A 20426-nucleotide genomic window follows, 5' to 3' on the forward strand; every position below is an offset into this window, starting at 1 on the left:
TTTAAATCTTTTCCCCTAGATGATAGGTGCGTAGCCGCTATGATATACATATAAAAGTTTCATGATTTTTCATTTTCTAAATATCAATTTTCTAATTTTAAAACACACAATGTCCGTTTGTCCATCAATTATTTTTTTGCTTTGCAACTTAAGGATGCTTTAATTCTTGTTAAAAAGGAAAGATTTTCTATAATTTGGGTCTATAAATCCGTCTGTCCGTTGTCTCTTTTCGTTAATTTAGGCATGTATATAAGTATGTTCTTAAACAGAATTCTGTATGTATACAGTTTTACAAAGAGTTTATATACTACAAATGGCTATAAACTTTCCTTGGAACTATGAGAAGCTACCCTGTAAAGGAGAATCATTTCGGTTCAGCGGTTAGCGAGATTTTTCGGTACAAACAGACAGACAAACAGATAGACATCCTGTTTCTTTATTATAGGATCTTGTTTATATCTTTACATTTATATTCTGCATATTAAGTTATGACACTCTACAAGTGTCTATGCTCGTTTGTTAAATTCAGAAATTTTTGGATGCCACCATCCTTGTTAATTGACCATTATTGAGGAATATATTTGCCAGGGGATAAGACAATGGACGATAAATTGATATACATTCCGAATGATGGCAAACAAGTATATTCCGTCTGTATATCAAAATTATTGGTTTAAAAGTTTGGACACTACTAGTTTTGTACTTACCATGATCACAATTCAGTAAAAGTACCCAAAGTTTCTGAGTAAAATGGTTTAAGTTATAAAATATGAGGAATACTTTATCTGCAAATAGCGGCTACGCCCCCTAGAGGCCTCTAGGGGCATTTGAGAAGGAAGGGGGAAGTCGGCCCCTCAGTTTTGATTTTTGTTAAAAAATGAAAAAGTAAAAATATCTATTAACCTTCCCATGAGTAAAACACTAGAGGGGAAAGGTGTTAAATAACTGTATCTCCACATCGCAGTGTCCTTGTGCCATCTTTCAATTGTGTCACTAAAACTCAACCAATGGTGTCGGTTATATTAACGCAGCCAAGTAGCAGAAAACAAATTTGCTAGCAGACGAAAAAGGTCATTGAAAAAGGGAAGGAGGTAGTTATCTGTACATACATCTGTACTGTAGATCTGTTATAAATACAGTAAGGTAGAACCATATCGGTCCAGCGGTTAGCTAGATACTCTGGTACAGATAGACAGACACCCCCCAAAAAAAATAAAAATATGCACTGTAAAGGAGAACCATATAGGTTCAGCGGTTAGCGAGATCCTTCGTTACACACAGACAGATACACATCCTGTTACTTTATTATAAGGATTTATTGTCATTACAAGCTAAAAGAAATGACAAAATGGTATGCCATTGAGTTTGATTCCGTCGTACTAAAGACTTTAAAAACTGTACTTAAGTACACTATTGTATAAGTAGTAAGAATGTCTTGGCCCAAAAAATTAATTCCCCTTTCAATTTCAGTTTTTTAAAAATTGGGGAGAGGTAATTTATTTTCAGTAACTATGAGAAGCTGCACTGTAAAGGAGAACTATATCGGTTCAGCGGTTAGCGAGATCCTTCATTACACACAGAAAGTCACAAATCATGTTTCTATTACATTAGAATACATACAAAGTGACAAACGGACGGACTGAGTAACTGAATGATAAAATATAAAATGTCGTCATTACAGCAAAAGCTGATAAATCCTAAAGAAACACATCCTAGAAAAAAGTGGAATTAATAGTAAACAATGATCACAACATTTATGAAGTTATATCTTGTTGTCATTGGAATCATTCTTTTAAAAATCAGATGGATAGGACGACAACTCCCATTAAAGCAAAGCTCAAAAAATCAGACATTCTACATTCTTTATTAAAATTACAGGTTGCTTAAAACAGACATTTAAAGACTTAATTATAGAGATGCATTTCTTATAACATTTTTCTATTTCGTCACAGGAGAAAAAAAGAAAAATCTTACATCATTTAAAGTTAAAAAAATGGACATGCAAACTTTCTATTTATAGAGCTGCAACGCTTTTAAAATTGTGACTAATTGTTAAAAGAACCATCATGTAGTAAAGTTTTAAATCGATAGGAAAATTCTTACATGCCTTAATCAATAATAAAAGCTATCAGTCACAGACATACGAACGGAAACACCATATACATATGTAGAAAAGCTTTGCTTTAAAAAAATAATGTCAAAACTATTATTTATTAAAATGTATTTTAAAGCTTAAAATAAAACATACATATACAAGAATCATACAGTTAGGGAGTTGAATCCATTTTTATAAAAGCAGAAATATAATCTATGATTATGGTTTGGACCCTCTAAAACTGTAATCTACCTTTCCACTTTCCCCTCTCTTGGTGAAGATATCTTCAACGCCGATACGATTTTTGAAATGTAAGATTCTACTTTCCCCTCTCTTGGTGAAGATATCTTCAACACCGATACGATTTTTGAAATGTAAGATTCCTTTTTCCCCTCTCTTGGTGAAGATATCTTCAACGCCGATACGATTTTTGAAATATAAGATTCCACTTTTGTCTCTCTTGTTGAAGATATCTTCACCAAGAGAGGCAAAAGTGGAATCTTAAATTTCAAAAATCGTATCGGCGTTGAAGATATCTTCACCAAGAGAGGGGAAAGTGGAAGGGTAGATTACAGTTTTAGAGGGTCCAAACCATAATCATAGATTATATTTCTGCTTCTATAAAAATGGATTCAACTCCCTAACTGTCATAGTAAGTGAAAAAAATCATAAAATTCAATGCAATAAAAACATTAATTTGATAAAAAATAATTCTTTTTAGTCAAAAATTGACTAAAATTTCAGTAAAGCTTCAGTAAATTGACTTAGAGTCCCCATCCGTTGACCTGTTGTGCAGCTGTTGGTCTGTAAGGAGTAAAGAATAATAAGTTTGATAAATACCCAATAATGATAAACAAAATTACCCCTTGTATAGGTTAAAGTATTGGTCGATACGTATAGACATTCAAATTTAAAGAACCAACCATTAAAATTTTATGAAAGTAATAAGTTTTTAGAACAACAAATAAGAAAATCTGATAATAAAACTTGGGGTACCAATGTAATTTACAGTCCAATGTCCCCTCCCTCCCCGCAAGATTAAAATTTCAGTATTACACCGGTATCTAAAGGGATAAGACAATGGACGATAAAATTATGTACATTCCTTATGCTGGTAAAGTAAAGTACCAATTCTACAGATTAAAATCATTGGTTGGAAATTTTGGACACTGCTAGTTTAAACTTTGGCCCCTCGGGGCTAACAAAACTGGTTTAATTATTCTTTTCCTTTTAGCGATGTATTCTTTGATTTCTGGAATATTGCTGACCCTCTCATAGTGAGCCTTCAGCAGGGGATATTTATCCTGAAAACAGAACAACTAATTGATTACAGGGACGATAAGGTATGGAATATTACTAACCCTCTCATAGTGGGCCTTCAGCAAGGGATATTTCCCTGAAAACAGAATAATTAATTGATTACAGGGACGATACGGTATGGAATATTCTCTCATAGTGAGCCTTTAGCAGGGGATATTTATCCTGAAAACAGAACTCTTAATTGATTACAGGGACGATACAGTATGAAGTATTGCTGACCCTCTCATAGTGAGCCTTCAGCAGGGGATATTTATCCTGAATACAGAACAATTAATTGATTACAGAGACGATACAGTATGGAATATTCTCTCATAGTGAGCCTTCAGCAGGGGTTATTTATCCTGAAAAAAAATACTTAATTGATTACAGAGACGATATGGTATGGAATATTCTCTCATAGTGAGCCTTCAGCAGGGGTTATTTATCCTGAATACAGAACAACTAATTGATTACAGGGACGATAAGGTATGGAATATTACTAACCCTCTCATGGTGAGTCTTCAGCAGGGGATATTCATCCTGAAAACAGAATAATTAATTGATTACAGAGACAATATGGTATGGAATATTCTCTCATAGTGAGCCTTCAGCAGGGGATATTTATCCTCAAAACAGAATAATTAATTAATTACAGAGACGAAACGGTATGGAATACTCTATCATAGTGAGCCTTCAGCAGAGAATATTTATCCTGAAAACAGAACAACTAATTGATTACAGAGATGATACGGTATGGAATATTCTCTCATAGTGAGCCTTCAGCAGGGGATATTTATCCTCAAAACAGAACAATTAATTGATTACAGAGACAATACGGTATGAAATATTACTAACCCTCTCATGGTGAGTCTTCAGCAGGGGATATTTATCCTGAAAACAGAACTCTTAACTGATTACAGGGCCGATACGGTATGGAATATTGCTCACCCTCTCGTAGTGAGCCTTCAGCAGGGGATATTTATCCTGAAAACAGAACAATTAATTGATTACAGAGACGATACGGTATGGAATATTACTAACTCTCTCATAGTGGGCCTTCAGCAGGGGATATTTATCCTGAAAACAGAACTTTTAATTGATTACAGAGACGATACGGTATGGAATATTGATCACACTCTAATAGTGAGCCTTCAGCAGGGGATATTTATTCTCAAAACAGAATAATTAATTGATTACAGGGATGATAAGGTATTTTAATTCTAAACAGGACTTCTAGACAATGGTCATCCAATCATGTGGGAAATGTGAAAAGTTTCAACATAACCTAACCTAACTTGAATTAAAGTAATCAAAAAAATGAATCTATAAAGACTTTATTATAGAGTTGCTTAGCCTATAGCATTTTACCAAATCTTTGTAGGAATCACCATTAAAAAAAACTAGGGTACAATATACTGTCAAAATAACAAAATAAGTAATCATGCAAAGTTTAAAATCGATAGGACTATTCTAACATGTCTAAATTAGCACACAGAGCTATTGGTTACGGATGAACAGAACAACCCTAAATGTATAACAAGGACGACTCTCATTCATAAATGGATATAGAATATACGTGGATATTTTAACAGGGGGGAAATTGTCATCAATTTAGGTTGCTAACAAGGACATCATTAACCGGCCATTTCTTTTATCCAGTAGGATGGGAGGGGTTAAAGGGGATATCGTTATTTTAGCCAGCTGTGAGTTTCATTAGAGTACATGAAAATCTGGTGCAACATCCAAGTAATTTTATATCCATATTGAATGAACAAACATACCAGCATAGTAAATCTCTCCTCGCAGCCAGTAACACCATCAAAAGCTCTCTCCTAAGAATAAAAAAAACATGGATGACAACATCCATAAAAGCGAAGCTCTTATATCGTAGGACAAACGAACATTAACACTTTTAGAGTGTCATAAGTCTTAATAAAATTGTTGCAAACTTCTTAAGCACAGGACACTGTTTGTAGAAACTTTTTTCAGGACTTTATTATAGAGATTCTTCGCTTATAACATTGTACCATGTTGTCTTAGGAAACAGTATTCCAAAAATGAGATGAATAGGATAATTATAACATAGAAATAGGCAAAAAAAATCAGCAGGCATTAAACAGACTTTCTGGTAGCAGTTAAAGAGTTGCTACGCTTCCCAAAGCGAACCTAATTGATATAGGAATCATCATGCAAAGTTTAAAGTTGATAGGACAAATCTAACCTGTTTAAATTAACGAAAAGGGCTCACTGCCCCCAGACGGACAGATGGACCGACCCTAATTATAGAAAAGCTTCGCTTTTAAAAAACATTATAAGAATAAAAAAACATTAAGAAAGCTATGTTTAAACTGACATTGATCATGCTGGAATGGGTTTTCCAAATACAGCATGACCCTCAAAAAAGTATTTTTAAGCATCTGCAGCCCTTATTTCTCAATGAATTATTAAAAAATGCATATGTCCTTGTTCTCCATAGTATTCCACGTAAGTAGATATAAAAATATTTTTTTTACCTCCATTAACACCGGAGATTTTTAGAGCTAAAGTTTTGAAAAAGTGACTGAGAAAAAGAATTTTTTTTTGTTTCTCTTATTTTTTGGATGGTTATATAATGTTTTTCTGGCAACTGAATAATGAGACACAAAGAAAAACAAGTTAACTAAATATTTCTTTTTTATTCCACCTAAAAATATAAATCTTTAATGGCAAAAAATACTACTGAATGAATTGATTATTTGCAAATTTTAGGTTATGTATTAACCCTTATTTATAGAAAAGGATTAATTATGACAGTTGCTCCGCCTACTTTTCTGACATCTCAATTATTTAATAGGGGGTAAATTAAGCTTTTTAGACTAAAAAATCATTATGTTTATTTCTATTTTCTTTATAACTTTTTTGTTATTAAAGTTAGGATTGTGAAACAAAAACAATTTTCCTGCTATATTCATAGAGATTTATTTGGTTTTTTAATCCTAAACAATTTTGCCTAATAAGTAAGTTTTTCAAAATATCATTAAACTAAAAAGACTCAAAAAATATGTGTAAAAAAATGCTTTTTACTCAAAAACTAAATTTTGTATTTCATTTTTGTATAAAGTTTCTGCTAGTAACAAAAATAAAAGGATTTCTAGCTTAATTTTGCTAAAAAAGTCGTTTCATGTTAAAAGTTACTTTTTCCTCAGTCACTTTTTCAAAACTTTAGCACTAAAAATCTCCGGTTTTAATGGAGGTAAAAAAAATATTTTTATATCTACTTACGTGGAATACCATAGAGAACAAGGACATATGCATTTTTTAATAATTCATTGAGAAATAAGGGCTGCAGATGCTTAAAAATACTTTTTTGAGGGTCATGCTGTATTCTTTCAATGTCTAATCTCATGGCAAAAATTTAAAACTATTTTCAACGTTCCCAAAAGGGAAAGAGAAATGTTAAGTTAAGCCACACAGTTCACTCGAAGCGACAGTAAGAGAAAAAAATTTTTCCAGACATAAGGCCAACTGTTTCTAAAATGTCCCAATGAGCATATAAATTTAGTATAAAAGACTTGAAATCTTAAAACGAGGCCTTTCTGAGAAAATTAGATTTGAAAATTTCAAGTTCAATTTTCACCCCCTAGGAGTTACCGCATAATCATAACAAGAAAAGCAAAGATTATTTATTTAAAATTTTGAACAACTTTGCTTTTATGAAGTCTTTCATAAAACCTCTCTATATATGATTTATTTAAGGCTGAATTTCCGTGACCTTAGCAAAGCAACTGATAAAAATGGCCATTAATTAACTCCCCTCTGGAGTGGTTTTATGAAGAACTTTATAAAAGCAAACTTATTAAAAACTTTAAATAAATAATCTTTGCTTTTCTTGCCATGATTTGGCGGTAACTCCTAGGGGATGAAAATTGAACTTGAAATTTTCAAATCTAATTTTCTCAAAAAGGCCTCATTTTAAGATTTTCGTTTTTCCACTAAATTTATATGTTCATTGGGACATTTTCGAAACAGTTGGCCTTATGTCTGGGAAATTTTTTTTCTCATACTGTCGCTTCGAGTAAACTGTGGCCATGAGATCAAAAATGGACAGAATATATTGAATATACATTCCAGCATGCTCAACATTACGAAAATACGATAATTAACAATCTTAAACTCTGAACGTGAGGATACATTTTATTACACTAGTCTCCAAAGTTTAATAATAACATTTCTTTATTTGTCGGTTCAACAAGTTTGGGGACTTAAATTGGTTGGTTCATTCAGTTGTGTGTCCAAACATTCAAGCCATTGACAGTAATCTACAGAAGGGAAAATTTTGTGTATCATCATCGAGGATGTACATCAATTATTCTGCCATTGTTTTATCCCTGCTTAAACCAGTCGGATTCATTGATCTAAAGGAATAAGACAATAGCCAATAAATATGTACATCCCCAGAGAGGATCCACAAAATAACCCTTCTGTAGATTACAATTATTAGTTGAAACGTTTGTACACTTAGCGTAATGAACCAACCAATCAAAATCCAACAACAGTTTTTTAAGCTAACAAAAATAAAACGCTATTGTATAACATTGGGGACCAGTAAAATAAACATCCTAATGTCCCCTCCCTCCCCTGATTTGGATCACTATTTTGTAATTGATCATCTTGACGTATGAGGGGATGTACAGACAGACCGGAATACGAGTATAGAGTAGCTTCGGCGCAATTATATATCAATAATCTAACACAGGTATTTCATAAAAAAATACAAGATTTATTATACATTTAACTGGTCAGAATAGGCAGAATAATAGGATGTTTATTTATTGAATATAGTTTAATGTTATATCAATTAAAAGCTTTGGTGTCACGTTTCTGTATGGGACAGAAACCACGTGCACAGGGATAAGGAGTTAAGACTGTCGACAACCTAGTCATATAGGTATACAGTCTACCGAATGCAAGCTAGTGGTGAGATGTTCACACTAAGGCCTACATAAATCAACTAACTCCTGAATACAGCAGGATGGAACATGGTGGCGGTTATCAGTGTAGGTCTGGCTCGGCTGGAGAAGTAGAGGAATGTGGACAGGGATAGAAATGCATAAACTTGAATGAAGAAGGCACCATGCCACACTCGCCTCCTTCTGAGTGAACATTAAATGTTCACTCACAGTTGACCGGCACGCCTGCTTCGGCGGGTGGTTGTTGTGGTCGCAGGTTCCTCAATTTTGGCCATAGCCTTGCGCACGATGTCAACAGGATTGGGTTCTGAAGGAGTAGGACCTTCTGGAGCTTCTGGAACCTCTGGAGCAACTGCATTCTGGAGAGCCTGCATGCCTTCGCAAGGAGCCTGGGCCACTGGGCCCTCAGGGACGGCATCAGCCTGCGGATTAGCGGGCAGATAGATTCCAGATGGAAAGAGCTCATTAATTTGAGCATCCAGCTCTTGGTCACTGGTCTCCCCCTCTGTGGGATCAAGGACCACGGGGTTGCCTTCCCTGTCGGTTGGTCTGTATTCATCAGAGCATTCTGACCCATAATGGGAGATCAGCTCAACGCCATCATCATCCGGTTGTGGTGCGCTCTCAGCGGGAAGGGGTGCTCATGGTCGCCAAATTCTGCCCAGGTACATTTACAATATTACAACGAGTATTAATATATTTAATAACCCTGTCAGAATTTTGATCTAACAGTCTACTAGTGGACTCAATAAGAGCACATGCGCGCTTTTAATTCGACGGTCGACTCCTCTGAGACGGTGCAAATTTTTTCGCGCAACGTTTTGCGGTTCCGCAATAATTCGGCGGAAATTTCAATAAGACGTTTGCCATGGTGTATGTGTGCTTTCTCAACATATGAGGCATTGCTAGCAATTTTAGATTCCAGACTTCTCTGGAAAGGGAGAAGGGCTTCCTCCATAGCTTCTTTTACGGTGGAGGATAGGACTTTTTTCCATTCCTCGGCAGTCACCCAAAAAGCTTTAGGCTCAGTTTTACTTTCTGCTAATGTTTCTTTCTTTTTAGGGGGTAATGGAGGCGGATGAGTTTCCACCTTAGCCTTCTTGGCTGCTGGGCCGCCGCTGCCTGTTGGTGTTGGCGGTCGTTTTTCTACAGCTTTTGGGGCTGACTTTACGGCGACTACCTCTAATTCAGGTGAGGTATTACGTTTTGGTGGCGATTCCACCCGATTTTTCTGCGGTTCCCCTCCCCTAGGTATCATATTTTGTTCCATTAAAGGCCTGACCCTAGGTCTGGCTTTGTCGGAATATTCGTTGGCTTCTAACCTTTTAGCCTGCCGCAAGTTTTCTTGCTGCTCAAGGAGCCCCGGGGGAACATCTTTTCCAGCGGTACGATAGACGTGTATAGCACGGCTGACACACTGAAGGTCAGTGAGGTTCTCAGGGTTACGTTACGGTTTTACTCAAGGCTGGATGGGGTACCTGTTTTCATCAGGCTCGTAGTAGGCATCATCTTGGCCCTGGGGATAGCCATGATTGTCGTCATAATAATAGTCCTCTTCTGGGTAGAAGGGTGCCTCTTCATACCCACGACGGTATGAAGGGTGACTGGCCCCATGGGAATGGTGAAAACCCCTTTGGAAATTTCGCCTGGGATATCCTAAAATAAAAATAATAAACTTAGAATTAAAGATCTTTAATTCCTTATACCGAATAAGGAAATATTTTTACAAAGACGACCTTTAGGGACGACAATTTTATAGGTATATATATGTCTGGTTATAGGTCGTCCGTTTTTGGGAAATTAGTTTTCCCCATTATTTGTAAAATCTCGTAATTCGTGTGTTTCACTCGTACCCCCTTCTTTGTACGCGTGAATCTTGGTGCAGGCTAATATGTAGATGATAAAAGCGACGCATAGTAACGACCCTATCCCTGTAAGGATGGCTGCTACTACTAACACCATATGATACCAAGTACTAAGAAGTATAAGAAATCGACCACTTTATGATACGTTTGAATAAACCAAGAGTCTGTAATTTTTACTTCAAAATTATTAGAGTCCGCGGCCAACTGACTGAGGTATAATTCCTTGGCGCTTTCTGAGAAATTAGTTTTTTTCTAGGCCTTGCCAAGAATGGTAAAGAAATAGGCTAATTGGTTTATCCATAAGATATTGGTTTGCATTTAATATTTGCATACCCTGCCCTTGATTCCCAATGAATTTTCCTTGGTACAAATGTAAGAAGATTGGATTTTCGGAGCATTTGGTTGGGGTTAGATGGGTGGTATTGACCAATCTGCGGGAAAACGGTGACACCCCCATAGTCTTATTATTAATCGAAACCAAAAAATGATCTACAAAACAGGGTAGATTTTCTCCCACAGAAACATTGATTTTAAGGTTATTGCACTGTATTACCAGATCCAGCTCACCGAGCGCCCTAACTAACTTTTTACGATGGGTCTGAATACTACTTTTAGACAGAAAATGGTTCTGTAAGCAGCGATTTTCGGGGACAATTATTTTACTATATTGTTGGTAAGAATAAAAAATCTCTAGTGGTAACATGTCATCTTTTTCCTTAGCGTTTAAAAGTGGAAAATATGGTTTTACAGAGTTTGTGAACCATACCATTAAATTATCAATATTAGTTCTGTAATAAGATAATTCAGGAATTAGATTTTCAAAATGCCTTTTATCTTTGAGTTCTAACGCTAGCGTAATTTGGGGATCGATCACTAGATATTTTTGGTCACCCTGTTCTCCTTCAAATGTAAACAATGAAATATTAAAGATGTCTACCGTTCGCCAAGGAGAAGTGAATTTTTGTGAGTTATCAGATTTATCATCCGAGATAATTCGGTCGTAGCCTAATCTAAGATTGTGATCTAAGCAATTGTTCCCCACCCAATGACTACCCATTGCTACACATTGGGTCGCATCTATTTGTATTATTTCAGACGCATTTGATTTTGCCAAAATAATAAAAAGCCCCATGAATCCCAAAATAAAGTTACCTCGAGCTCCTGGTGCTTTTGCCAAATGATGCTGCATTTTATTTTTATGCTTGGTGTTTTCTCTGAAATATGTTAATCCGTTAGTTTTAACGTATTTTTTTTTTGTTTATTTTCATTATTATATTTATATACATAAATTAAGCTATATACATTTGCCACTTTCGTTTTATATACATTTTATTTCTTCCTTCTAATTGGGTTATGTAGTCCGATTTGGACGTGTATGCGGTTATCCCCCCCTTGTGACCTAGTTTTTCTTTCTTCTTCTAATCTATATTTAGGTACTATGCTTTGTTTGTTAACATTAATGACTTTTTCAGGGCTGGATTGTTTGGGTCGCTGCGCAAAGAAGGATGCCTCAGATGGGACAGTTTCTTCTAAGAAACTATTTTCAGCATGGATGTTAGGACCGGATGACCGATCTGCACCCGGGGTTCCTGGTTTTCGGGCTGTGATTCAAATGGTGAGTTTTTTTCCATTATATCCCCTCCCCCATTACAATCCACCTCCCCTTGGAGTACATCCTGACTAGGTTCAGGGTTTTCTTCGATAAATTCATCGTTATCGTTGTCTAGGTAGGTAAAATCATCGTTTTCTATACCTTTATTATCGTTTATTTCGGTTAGTCCCGTATTATCTATTGTCAAGGTTATTTCCTCAGACGGGACAATTTCTTCGATCGGAAAGACGTTAAAGGAAAGTGTTTCCCCCAATAATTCTACTTTAGAATCTATTTTTCGTATTTTATCTCGGCTAACAACTTGGGTTAGTTTTAATTGGATTTGACCCGAAGGGGCTAAGTTCAAAAAGTGCTTCTGAGAATTTCTTTGTTACAATAAAAGGACCCCCATAGAAAGACTGTAATTTTTTGCTAACCCCTACCTTGACTAGGTTAAAGAAGGCAAAACATACATCGTTAACGAAAATAGGGGACGAAGCCTTTCTAGATTTATTTTGAAATTCTAAATAGATTTTAGATTTTTTCGAAACTTGTGCAATAATTTCTTCCAAATTTTTTAGGTAGTTTAAGTAAGATCTGCAATCAATATCCTGCCTGTTCTGCAGGATTGGTGAGAAGAAATCGAGATTTAGAGTTGGTTGTCTGCCGAACATAAGGTAATATGGCGTATACCCCGTTCTTCTAGACGTACTTGCGTTAATTACAAAAGTGGTCAAAGCTAATTTTCTTGCCCAGTCTTTACTTTCGAATCGGTCATCAGATCTTAATCCTGCATAAATGCTTTGATTATGCCTTTCACATGGGTTACTATTAGGGTTTCTTGGGGGAATAAGTTTAGTTTCAATACCTAATTCATCCATAACTTTTCTAAAAACTTCCCCGGTGAAATTTGTCCCCCTGTCACTCCTCAGTGACCGTAGGTAGGTACCACGTGTTCGAGAATTACTTTTACCGTGCTTTCCACGGTAGCGTCTTTGATAGGGTGAGCGATTATGTACCTAGAGAATAAGTCCACTAGGATAAATATGTAGAGGACATGTTGTCCTTGAAAATAGTTAGGGGTTAAGGGACCGATAAGGTCTACCGATACTTGGCCAAAAATCTCGTGACTAATGGCTGAATGGGTGATGGGTTGTTTGTGCTTAGGTACCTGTCCTATCTTTCTTAGACAGGTAATACAATTTTTGATGCGTGATTCTACAAATTTGTTGATTCCTATAAGGAAAAATCTTTCATTTATTTTGCGTATTGTTTCATTCACCCCCTTGTGGCCTACAATATTATTGTGTGCTAATTCGAAAACTTTATTATATAATCCAATGGGTACAACGGGTCTTTCAATGAATGTTCCGTTACTGAGAGGTTGTCTAAATATCAGAAGTCCCTCCATAACATATAAATGTTCTATTAACTTAAAAAGGACCTCTTTCCGGCCGGTTAGTTCTGCTCTCTCAAAATTTGACAACTACTTTTTTTCGAATATCCACCTGCGAATGTCAGATAATATTTGATCTTTTTGTGTTTCAGATTGCCAGACATTGTGCACACCGACTTCAGAAGCCGCATGTAACTCAAAAATCTGGTCTTGGTAGGGACAATCCTGTTCATACGGATCCAAGGTAAATGAGCTAGTACATTTTTCGCAATCGGTTTCCTTATGTTCTTTGCATAAAAATTGCCCTCTAGATAAATTGTCGGCATTGCAGTGGTCCTTCCCCTTTCTATGAATTACTGTAAAGTCGAAACTTTGGATAAAGAATATCCAACGCAAAGTTACCCCATTTATTGTTCCTTTTTGCCATTTTTTGTAATGAACTAAGGAAATTGAATCTGTTCGGACAATAAAGTTTCTAAATCTTAAGTAATGGAGAAAGGTTTTAAGAACAAATACTAAGCATGCTAACTCGCCTTTATAACTTGGATAATTTTTCTCTGCCCCGTTACATTTTTTGGAACAGATCCCAATAATTCTTTCATCACCCCCTTGTTTTTGGCTGAGAATTCCAGCGAAATAACTCGTAGAAAAATCAACATCTACTATAAAGGGGTTTGGGTTATCCCACTGGGGATAACCTTTACTTATAGAATTGGAGAACATATTTATAAAATTTTCCTAATCTTTTGATAAGGAATCGGTCCATTCGATAATTTTGTCGTTTCTGTGTTCGTCAAGAGTACAAGAATTTTTCGCATAGGATGGGAAATAAGCCCTATAATAATTGGAGAAGCCCAGGAAAGGCTGGAGTTCCTTGCCTGTCCTGGGCCTGCTCCAATTTTTAATCTGTTCTAAGTATGCAGGGTTCATTTTAAGTCCTTGGGAACTGACTATGTGACCCAAATATGTACATTCGGATGTAAAAAATTTACATTTGGCTAGATTTAATTTAAGCTTTGCTATTTTTAGGACTCCGAAGAGTTTTCTGAGATGGTTCAAATGTTCATCAACGTTTTTTGAAAATATAATAAGATCATCAAGGTAAGAAATTATAAATTCGTACAAGCCAGGGATAAGGGTAAGGACTCTGTCCATCAGATGGCAGAACACTGATGGTGCGTTACACAGTCTGAACGGCAGTTTCTTGAATAGATACTGCCGATTCAGGGCTGTGAATGCAGTTACATGTTTACTTTCCTCTGAAATGGCTAGCGCATGGAAGGCGCTAGTCAAATCGAGAGTACTAAATACATTGCCTGTGCCTAGTTTTTCTAGATTACTAGAAATCAAGGGAAGGGGCCAGTTAATTTTTCGTGTTACACTATTAAGCGCACGAAAATCTATTACAAACCTAAGTTTACCCTCCCCCCCAGCAGTCGGTTTTTTCTTTACGGCAAAGATAGGGGAGGACCACTCGCTGTAGCCCTCCTCAATGACGCCCCCCCTTAACCAATTTTCTATTTGTTCTTTTAATTTGGTTTCGTACAATGGGTTTAACTGAATGTTTCTAGCCTTAGTAAGTTTGGCCCCAGGGACTAAGTCTATTTTATACTGCAAGAGGTCGCAGTTACCGATATCGGCATCGTCGATTGAAAATATATCAAAATGATCAAGGCATAATTTTACTACCTTTTCTTTCATCCCTAGGTTGTTTTTAATTAAGTCACTATTTTCTAAGTCTAATTTTTCTTTAATGAATTTAATTCTTTTAAGAAGTGTAGTTCCTGACAATTCATTTATTTGATTAATATCTTTGTTGCAGGAATTCTGGGAATCTGGTTCGAATTCGAAACAATATCCAACTTTGACATTCTGCAGCAAGGTAATATTTTTTCCTGCTAGATTAACAAAATTTACCCAACATTCCCCCTTTTCATTTACATTATAAATACCCTCCATAAGCATCAAGCCGTTATGGCTTGTCATTTTAGAATTATTCGGAGATATATACAGCTTCCTGTTTTTTCGGCGGGTAGGTATTGTTATTACCGCTGTATTCCCCCCAGGCAAAAATGTTGTTTTCTTTGCTAATTTCACGCATGTTTTATTTTGCTTTAATGCCCCAGTACCCCCCTTGTTACTCCAATTTATTCCTGGGATAAGGGAATTTTGTTCTGTTTGAACATTATTTGTGGGAATTAAGGGTATGTTTTTACTTTCTTCAACTATGTTAATTGTTGAATTTTCTATTGGAATTTGCTCTCCAGTGGGGAGCTCAAATGAAAACTTGTCTAATAGTAAATTAATTCGATTAATTTTGAGGAATTCGCATCCTAAATTTATAATTTTAGACGTTGTTTCAGGGATGTAAAATGTTTCCTCAAATAATTTATCTGATCTATTAAAACTGAACTTTAAGTGTACGTGTCCTACGATATTTACTGGTTTTAAATCTACAGACAGGGCGCTAAGATTGGCAGGGGTAAATGTGATTTTATTATCATCTAAGATTTCTTTAGAAATAAGGGACCTAAAGTTATTTCCTGTATCCACTAAAGCGTGTTGCAGGAATTCCCCCCCCGTGGGGTTAAAAACTTTTAATTTTGCACAGATTGGCATTATGAAATTTAATTATATTTTTAGGCGGAACCTAAGATGCATATCCTCCAAGATCCCAATCCCAGCGATTAGACAATGATAATCCTCACACAGAGACTTTCTATGCTCCAGGTATAATTGTGTGTCAAAACTTTTTAAATCATGCAATGTTTTAACAATATGATTAATTGTTAAAATAATTTTATATAGCTTTCTGGGTTTCATTAAGTTTTATTAGCGCTACTATTTAGCTCAAGAAATTTCTTAATAAGTATAAGAATGTTGAAAGTTCTAGAGAAACTATTAAACTTTGATACTGGTCCTCATTTATATACTACAATGTGGGATAATTAGTATAGAAACCTATCAGAATAAAATTGAACTAAATTTGAAAGATTGAAAGGCTACAAAGTAGCTTAAAAATAAGTGTTCAACTTGCTACTAACAAGAGATTAAAAACTGACTGAGTAATTTTTTGATTTCTGTCTGTATTTATACAGATTATAATTTTACTAGGTTAGTATTTGAATCACAATTTTAAATAGTATAAGGTTAGCGCTGTGTTACAGCTCAAAATATTAAGATATGTCGAACACACTTGAGAGGATTTACCCTGACTGATTTATTTTCTGATATTGTTAGTATTTATACTAGATTTGGTAAGTTTTTCTACCTATGGGGTAAACATATATATATATATATTTGCTATTTTAAATATAATTAATGCTGAAGTCAGCCTCAAAAATAAGAAGTGGTTTGTGGTAACTGCTTTGTTCGTGACTGGCCTTGATTAATAATATACGTTCAATTTTATATAGTGGCCTTTTTATTCCGCTGATAATCCTAGCGGAAGTTAATAAAACTAAAGTATTTTTATTCTGCTAGTAATCCTAGCGGAAAATAATTTAATCAAAATGTTCAAGATTTTATTAATTACGTGTTAAGTAATTAAGTTTTTAATTTTTAAATGCTGCTTGATTGCAGCTCAAAAAATCAGAGAAGAAGAGCTTGCTGAAGGTCTTTCCATAAACTGATTTAGATCTGAATATTCATTCGTATTTATACAGATTTGCAGTAGACCCCCCCCTTCCTATGCATTGGTTATTATTTACTTATATGGACCGCGAGAGCATTCGAGGCGACATCTTTCGGATACATGATAAATTAAATATAGTTCTATTATTGTCACTGTGCAAAATACAATAATATTAACCCATATGAATCCGTTATTGTACATTATTGCTGAAGTATTTCAGCCACAAAAATCAGAGACTAAAAGTGTGCAACTCTCAGATAAAATTGATACTGAGGATTTAGCTCAAAAATCATTGCTTATATACAGATGATTCGCTTAAGGTCTCCTAGCGGTTAAAAATTGAACTAAAATGTTTTAGATTTTTATAAATATACACTCAAAATATACGATATTTACATTTTAAATAGTACTATGCGATATTAAAAATAAGGACAATTTACTAAATTGGTTAATAAGTATTCACTTGTTGGCTTCTTTATTAAGACTATTAATTTTCCAAAATGAATGGAAAGTTTTAAGTGCATGTGAAATGCTCCTCAGGTTACCTCCCTCTTTCCCCCAATTTCCTGTCTCGGCTACGGTGGGATAGGGAAAGAAGGGGAAGGAATTTATTTTATGTTGCTTAGTCATATTTAATAATAATAATTTGTTTTATTTTCCCGCGCCAAAGCATTGCCTGGTAAGGGATATTTAATATTAAGGAATTTGCAAGTTAAGCTTGACATGGGATATTTTGTTTATCTTTCCATATCAAAATATGAAACTCATTCAGCCAATTTTATTTTCTAGGATAGGGACAATTAATATCGCAAGGTTTATACCCATTCTTTTTACATATAATGGACGTGATTTTTAACAAGCGCTTGCACATGTTTATCTATTTCAGATTCATCGCTGGCTTCCTGATCCATCTGGTTGATGGTTTTATGCGCATACTGCTCAGGTATTTTATTACTATTACCCAAAGCTTTTCTAGGTGGGGTGAATTTATTTCGTGTTTTCCCAAAGCAGGAATCGGGATGTGGAGGCTCCCCAGCATTCTTTTTGTTACAGTTCTGTACTACGTGGCCAGGGATATTACAATGCCAGCATTTAATATTTTTACTTCTCCCATTAAAGGCTCCTATGACGCCCTCGATTTGATCCCAAGCAATAGGGTCATCCTCATGATCTACCCAAGAAGGAACCTCATCAGGTTCATCGGTTAAGTTTTCCTTATACACTGCCGTGTTAGTGGGGGTATTATCTTCAATAATGCTGATTATGGGTTGTTTTTTCGTTTCCGCAGAATTTTTGGGTAAGAACATTTCCATGGCTTGGGAATAGCAAGCCGAAAGATTTTCCTTGCTAATGTGGCCAGACCCGTCCCAATTAACGTATCTTTGTCCGAGGGTAATAAGTTTATTTAAGTAAGTGTTGTAGTCGTCCAAAAATTGCATACTTTCAACATAATTTGCCATATCCATGGCGAGGTTTGAGTACAATAGATTTTTGCTAACGTTAAGATAGAATTCTTTCCACTTCTTTTTAGGTATTATGCCAGGGTTCATGAGTTTGAATACCTTAAGTTTATTCTCAAAGTAGGTGTCAAGGGGTTGATTAGTCTCCTGTTTTAGGTTATAGAAGTACTTCGAGGCTACTTCTGGATCCGAGAAAGGAGTGACCAGCCTTCTGATCATCAGGTAATAACTTAAGGCAGATAAAGCCTGATTTCTTTCAGGTGTAATTAGATCCCCTAGTCGTTCCCCTCTAGAGTCATAAATTCGCTGGTATAAAATATCCTTAAAAAGGATTGGGTCACAGATTCTGTATGTTTTTGCAACCCTCCACAAATTAGCGAAGAAATTATCAAAGTCGGCTCTGCCGTCCCACCTAGGGGCATCCCTTGCAAAATCGGAATCCCACTTTTGTCCCTTAATAAAGCATTCTTTAATAAAATCATCGTCGGCGGCACTGGTTGCTGCCGTCGCGGGTGTGCTTCTTGTAGAGGGTCTTGTTGCTACATTGGGTGCAGACCTACGGAGAGGCTCTAACGACTTAATCCTATCAGGGATAAAGGGAAACTTTTCTAGTAAAGTTTTTTCATATTCCGTTAGGGAAGTTTCCCTTACATTCATCCAATTGTCATTATCTGCTGGGCCTACAAAGCCTACAATTGAATAAGCCATACAGCCTGGGGCTGCAATTCTATCCTTGGCGACCCATTCGGTCACGCTTATCTTTTGTTGGACCGATAGTCGGTCATAAAAAGTGGCATTAATTGAGTCGTCACCTATGGTGTTAAAATGGGTCATGTTGAGACTTTCATTTAACGTTTTTTCCGCAAACAATGGGCCTAAATTTCCGTCCGCTGGAAGTTTTGATACTCTACGTTTTAGGTCTATGATGTCGGTATCGGCTAATAATCTGCGATGTGATTCCGTTTCCTTAAACCCTGCCCATTTTGTTTCCATTTCAAGCTTCATAATATTGGATTCTTGTTTTATCATATCTCTATAATGTGACGAGTATTCGTTTAGAGACACGTTTAACGCTTCCTTTATGAATTCTTTGATTTTTTCAGGGGAAAGTGGGTCTGACTGCGGCTGCGTGTTATCAGTGACGTTCGGAAGAGGCGGAGGAGGCGGAGTTTTGGTATTCGCGCCATCCCCCTTCTTGCCATTATCGGTCATGGTGCTGGAGCTGTAGTGTTTGTTAACACTTGTTTGTCTACCACGAACTTTTTTAAGAACTTGGGAGTATCCCTTTCTTCCTGTTTTAGGGAGAAAATATGAAAATATGTGAAATTAATACTAATGTGAAAATAAAAGGCGGGTTCTTTTTATCTTTGTTTGGCAGTTTGCCACGAAATAATTATTAGCAATATTCTGTAACAAATTGTTACTATAAACTGTTTCCGTGAATAAACTTAGTTTATCTATTCGGAAAATATTAATTTCACTTTGCAATCGAAGCTACTTTACAGTTTGATTTTGTCTGTACGTTAATAATTACCTTTACCTTCCCCCCCTCAAAAATGAGTGGTAGACAAGACTGCGCCAAAATGACGTATGAGGGGATGTACAGACAGACCGGAATACGAGTATAGAGTAGCTTCGGCGCAATTATATATCAATAATCTAACACAGGTATTTCATAAAAAAATACAAGATTTATTATACATTTAACTGGTCAGAATAGGCAGAATAATAGGATGTTTATTTATTGAATATAGTTTAATGTTATATCAATTAAAAGCTTTGGTGTCACGTTTCTGTATGGGACAGAAACCACGTGCACAGGGATAAGGAGTTAAGACTGTCGACAACCTAGTCATATAGGTATACAGTCTACCAAATGCAAGCTAGTGGTGAGATGTTCACACAAAGGCCTACATAAATCAACTAACTCCTGAATACAGCAGGATGGAACATGGTGGCGGTTATCAGTGTAGGTCTGGCTCGGCTGGAGAAGTAGAGGAATGTGGACAGGGATAGAAATGCATAAACTTGAATGAAGAAGGCACCATGCCACAATCTACAGTAATAAATCTATTGTATTTTTTAATTGACCATCTATAGTAATAAATCTATTGTATTTTTTAATTGACCATCTATA

General features: G+C 35.8%; 1 protein-coding gene across 5 annotated transcripts in view; it reads right to left on the reverse strand.

The window, feature by feature from the left end:
* Positions 1 to 2204: 2204 nt before the first annotated feature.
* LOC145305562 (glutathione S-transferase 1-like) overlaps positions 2205 to 20426 on the reverse strand; it is a 30038-nt gene continuing 11816 nt past the window's right edge. For 2 of the 5 annotated variants that reach the window (XM_080147228.1, XM_080147229.1), the window contains exons 9-11: positions 5176 to 5226; positions 3323 to 3399; positions 2205 to 2899 (exon numbers count right to left, since the gene is read on the reverse strand). In XM_080147228.1, the coding sequence (XP_080003354.1) occupies positions 2860 to 2899; positions 3323 to 3399; positions 5176 to 5226 (168 nt within the window). In that variant the 3' untranslated portion in view covers positions 2205 to 2859. Of the gene's footprint in view, positions 2900 to 3322; positions 3400 to 3577; positions 3671 to 4112; positions 4193 to 4285; positions 4379 to 5175; positions 5227 to 20426 lie in introns of those variants that run through there. The other 3 variants (XM_080147231.1, XM_080147232.1, XM_080147230.1) reach the window with 3 other exon arrangements.

Source organism: Acartia tonsa, chromosome 14 (assembly GCF_053477335.1).
Source record: "Acartia tonsa isolate MP-2025a chromosome 14, ASM5347733v1, whole genome shotgun sequence".
Classification (NCBI taxonomy): domain Eukaryota; kingdom Metazoa; phylum Arthropoda; class Copepoda; order Calanoida; family Acartiidae; genus Acartia; species Acartia tonsa.